Below are 5431 nucleotides of genomic sequence, written 5' to 3'. Positions count from 1 at the left end.
GTTTGGTGCATTTTTCTGGCGTGTCTTTTGGTATGCGGGAAGTTCAAAAGATAAAAAAAATTGGTTTTTCCTATTTGGTAATGTGTAGATCAAAAGACTCGAACAGTATTGGGTTGAAGGATAGTTCAAAATATAAAATATCCAAATTCGATCTAAATCCCACGGATAAGATACGAACATTATTGGATCAAATTTGAATTCAGGTATATTTTCATTCATAAAAGAAAATTGAATTCAGGTACATATGTATGGGATATTAAAGAGATTTGTATTTTCAAGGCAGCATGCAACTCATGGTGCAACCTAGCCCATTACACTCATTTCATAAAAAAATAACCGAAAATGAAAAATCCATCCAATAACTACAATCAAGAGCTGCTCCTCAGCAATATTGGATGAATCTCATCAATCTCTTAGTTGGGTTTCCCTTTTTTTATTTTTTAATCTTCTTTTTCCCTCCAACCAGTCCTTGTCAATCATGGTCGATGGCTTTCAACAGCTAAGGCCTGAGAAGGCTATATGAGTCTGTGAAGTCAAGATCAATGCCTTCATTTGAACACGCGACGGTAGATCAGTGGCCGCACTTCCACGCGTAGGAACCATTTCAACACATGCACTTCTCTCGGCTTCTTCCTTCCTCCAATCTCCTGAACTCCTCGAAAACCTGAGCGTTTAGTAATGCCTCTCATCTCTCCATGTCCAGAATGATTTTCAGCTCTAGACTCCATAAGCCTCCTCGATTCCTTGTTTGTCCTTCTACTCCACGGTTTACAGAAACTATGACAAGAGGAACGAGGAAGAGAGAACGAGAAGATCATAACTCTGGGACAGGGACAGCACAGCCAAGGCTCCCTGCTGAAATCATGGAAGAAATCCTTTCAAGGTTGCCTGTGAAATCTCTCATTCGTTTCCAGGGTGTCTGTAAATCATGGTGCAATCTATTCAGTGATCCTCGTTTCATCACAATGAACCTGAAGCAATCAACAGAAACCAACAGACGTTCTCGTCTCATCATCTCAACTGCTTCCACGTTCTACTCAGTGGATCTTCAGGCATTCGACAGGGCCAAACGTCTTCATGTACCATTTCCGAGACCGCTCGGAAAGATCCACGTGCTGGGTTCCTGTAATGGCATAGTATGTCTGACGCTATCACAGCACGAGAAACGCATCCATCTCTGGAACCCCATAAGCAGAGATTTCCAGGACGTGCCGCTCAGAGCTTTCGACCTCCGCTATCGAAGGATGTTTGTGGGGTTTGGCTACAATCCCACTTCTGATGTCTACAAGATTGTACAAATTTACACTTTCTTTGACAGCAGTTTCAAGTCCACCAAAACAGTCGTAGATGTCTACAAGCTTCAGATGAATGCCCACGGAAGGACTCACCACCTTGGAGAAGTTGAGTATGAAATTAAAGAGGACGGGACATGGCTGCAGCTTAGTCAGGCACCAGGCAACAGAGCTCTTCACTGGATGGCAAGACGGAGGGACGATCCATACAATCATCTCAGCCCAGAAGTTCTTGTTTCATTCGATCTTGAGGATGAGAAGTTCAGAGAGGTCCAGCTGCCTGAACCCACAAAGGAATCCGGTGGCCAACTTCGCTTGACATCTCTTGATGGATGCCTGTCTGTATTTTGTATCTCCTATCCATGGGATGTTGATGTATGGGTAATGAAGGATTATGGGTTGAAGCATTCTTGGATTAAAAAGTTATCTTTTAATGTCTCAGACATTGCTTCTGGTACTAAGTTTTTTAGGCCAGTGGGATTTGGAATCAATGGGGAAGTCATAGTGCTTGATGATATTGATGGGAAATCAATATTTCTGTACGATCCTGTCTCCAAAAGGACTAGAAATGTTCAGATCCCCGGAAGAACACGATATATAAATACTTATGTGGAGAGCCTTGTTGCATTCAGAGATGCAGATTATGTGGATGGATAACAAGCAAATGTGGAAATATCAATTTGAGGTATAATTTATAAGCCTAAGTCAACAGCCTATAGGCTTATTTTTCATTTTGCTCTGTTGTCTTTTTGTTGTTTTTTATGCAACATACTAGGGAAGGAACAATGATCAATAATAAGGTTTAAATCTTAATTTCCATTTCTAAGAGTTGCATCAAGCCCCACCTCAGTTTAATAAAGAGGACTTTGATGTTTTCTAGCTAAAGAATAAACTGAGCATTAATTAGCTGAACTGGTTTGGATTCCCCACTCTATCCAATATACTTAGGGATGGACGGACTTCAAAATTCTCTATTTTGTTTTCCTGTTATATTTTTTCATTCGATTCTTCATTTAGGAATTGGTTCTTATTCTTTTACTTCTATTTATGGGTAAAATATTTCTTGATTGAAATCCAAGATTTAGTAGGCTACTCTTTTGCTTTTTTTTTTGAAGAGATAATAAAACTTTCCACTAAAAAGGCCATAGCCCGGAAAGGAACAAAAAAAGGTTTGAGTACAACCAGAAAAGATAAAAAAAGAAAAGAACAAGAAACAACCAGCTAAAGCAAACAAACAGAGCCAAAAACACCATCAGTTCTGGGTCTTATTCAATAAATTTGTTTCTTGATTGAAACAAGAAATTGAATTCCTAATGTGGTAAACCCACTTGGTTTTTATCTATTGCTCATGAAAAATGATGTGTTTTATAGATGGATCGTATTACGTTTATTTGCTGAACAAAGTATCTTATTTCTATGTATGGATTTTGGATATTGGGTTTTGAATAGTCAAATCTTGGTTCAGGAATATCCACTGTAGGTCATCCTCCAAATATTTGAACAAGCAAATTAATTGAATTATTGCCTAGATCATCAGTTTGTATTCATTGCTTAGCTTGGGTTCATATGATTTCCCATAGCATCTGCAAGTTGATATTAGTTAAGTCTATATGGTGCTTGATAGAGTCAATTCTTTTGTATGTGTACACATTATCCATCTCTTTTAATTAGTCGTTTTCATTGGCAAGTGCCAATCTAAGTATTTATTAATTAGGAATTTGTGATAGGTCCAATCAATGGATTGCAACTCCCACATTCTTTCTAACTGAGTATGAGATCTCCGATTATTTACCCTGATTATGCATAAAAGTTCATGTTTGAGCCTCATTGTTCTCAGGTCTGAAGTTGGTTGGATGGTTGATAATGAAAAGAGGAATATGTGGAAGCAAGAGGATGAAGGGTGACAGAAATCATCTTTCTACATGGCTCATCCCCCCTTTGTTTTGCATATAAGTAATCTACTACCTAAAGCTTTGTGCCTTTGTTTTGGTGATGATATTCACATCTTTTGGTATGTCTTAGCATATTTAAGGTTCCTCTCATCTTGTGTTCTGAAGTAGCACATCTAAGGAGAATGATGTTTAGCATGGTGATATCACTATTTTGTTCTGAAGTAACACCTTTAATGTTCAAAAGGATAATGATGTTTAACATGGTGATATTCTGTTCTATATTTGTTTTATCTTGTTTTACTTTGAGCTCTTCAGTTTGTTTGGTGCTTCTATGAATCTAGGATGTTCATTTAGAGGAATGAAAACCAGGTAGACATGATTTTGTAGCTCATATCGGAAAACTTATCATTATTGTAGTATTCAAGTTTTAATGTTGTAGTATAAAGAAAGTGAATTAGAATCTAGGTAGATCACTGATCTCAAATCATGGGCTACCGAAAATTAAGATTCAAGGTTAGATGTTTAGATATGGTTGCTAGTAGTATAGATTTATGTCTACTTGATCATGGAAATTGTCTCTAAGGCTGCGTTTGGAAACAATGCAAATGGAGCATAAATCCCGGTTCAGGGTAAATTTGCACTCTGGTTCACTTTTGCCTGTATTTGGCAACATTACATTTATGCATCGACAAATGACAGACCGATGCATATTTACATTGATAATAAGATGTAAAAGTACATCAAGAAAAAATAAGTAAATTTGCATTCAAGTGGGCTTTTGATAAAAAAATGCATATGCTTTATTGCAATTCATGTTTGCATCCATTACAGCCAAAAGTCTGTTTGGTAAGAAGGTAAATTTGTACTAACCCAATTTTGCAATTTAGGCTGCATTTGGAAATGATGCAAATGGAGTGTAAATCCTGGTTCAGGGTAAATTTGCATTTTGGTTCATTTTTGTCTGTGTTTGGCAACATTACATTTATGCATTGACAACTTACAGAAAACATATTTTCCGATGCATATTTACATTGATAATAAGATGTAAAAGTACATCAATAAAGAAGTAAATTTGCATTCAAGTGAGCTTTTGATAAAAACAAAGGCATATGATTTATTGGAATTCTTGTTTACATCCATTACAGTGGTAAGAAGGTAAATTTCTCAGTGCAAAACTAACCCAACTTTGCAATTTATATGGACCGTTTTACACTACATATTTGCATTCACACTTATTTGCATCATTTCCAAACACAGCCTTATATGAACCGTTTTACACTACATATTTGCATAAACGCAGCCTAATTGATCAAAAGAATCCCTTGGATATTAGTTGGTTGTGGACAGAAAAGATAAATCTATTAGTTGGTTGTGGATGGATTTTATAGATGGATCTTGGTATTTGATTCCATATTTATCTAGTCTATAACCATTTATGAATTCATTTTCACAGTTGGAAAAAAAGAGGTATGGCCATAACAAGACAACAAGCCTGGAAAATGCAGAACCTGTATGCATGTTTCAATCATGAGTTATGAGGTTAATTGATTTATTCTAACTTTCCAAAGATATATTAAGACTACTGGACAGAACAGACAAATGGGATCAGAGCAACACCATTAGATTAGGTGGGTTGTTGTGATGGCTCTTAATGGTCCAAATTTGAAGTTCCATTAAATTCTTTGGAGAAAGAAAATTTGAGAATGAGACAGAACGGCACAACAATAGCTTAAGAAGCTGTTGCAAATTGTAACTCCTCTCTCTTTCTCTCTTCTTTGAGATCATCCCAATTATTGACCATTCTCCACTGTAACTGAACAGAGCATTACGATATCTAATCAATAATTGATATATGTAACTAGTTTTCTCAAAACACAACACAGATGAAGCTTAGAAAAGAAGTCTTGGAATCAATTAATTCCAAATCTAAGGCAGCAACAGTAGGTGGGTTCTTGAGGTCTTAGTGGAATCTATTTCTGGCCAAAATGAGCCTGAATTTCTTCCTAAAGATAAGGAGAGAGATTGGAAGAGGTGTGAAGCTCTCTTAATCAGCATTTCCTACCATGTCTTTCTAGTTCTCAATTCTTTTTTTTATTAAATATAAAATTGTCACTAAAAGGCTGCATTTTCTTGCATGATACTGAGCATTTTGGGTCATCAAATGAAGTTACTTGGGCTGCAGATTAAAAGTAGTCATCAACTGAACAGTTTTAATCCCCACAGGCAATGCAATTACAAAGAAAGACA

General features: G+C 36.6%; 1 protein-coding gene across 1 annotated transcript; it reads left to right on the top strand.

The window, feature by feature from the left end:
* Window positions 1-271: 271 nt before the first annotated feature.
* Window positions 272-5087, top strand: LOC104605480 (F-box/kelch-repeat protein At3g23880-like). Its single transcript, XM_019199110.2, has 2 exons — window positions 272-1977; window positions 3130-5087. Exon 1 carries the CDS (start codon window positions 696-698, stop codon window positions 1947-1949), a length of 1254 nt encoding a protein of 417 aa, XP_019054655.2. The 5' UTR covers window positions 272-695; the 3' UTR covers window positions 1950-1977; window positions 3130-5087.
* Window positions 5088-5431: the final 344 nt, after the last annotated feature.

Source organism: Nelumbo nucifera, chromosome 8 (genome assembly GCF_055504915.1).
Source record: "Nelumbo nucifera cultivar China Antique chromosome 8, China Antique-T2T, whole genome shotgun sequence".
Lineage (NCBI taxonomy): Eukaryota > Viridiplantae > Streptophyta > Magnoliopsida > Proteales > Nelumbonaceae > Nelumbo > Nelumbo nucifera.
The sequence above is the reverse complement of the archived record's forward strand: the minus strand, read 5'-3'. Positions and strand labels throughout refer to the sequence as shown.

What these genes read in the sequence shown, in the direction of transcription:
- LOC104605480 (XM_019199110.2), top strand. Translation starts at nt 696, where the DNA reads ATGTCCAGAATGATTTTCAGCTCTAGACTCCATAAGCCTCCTCGATTC.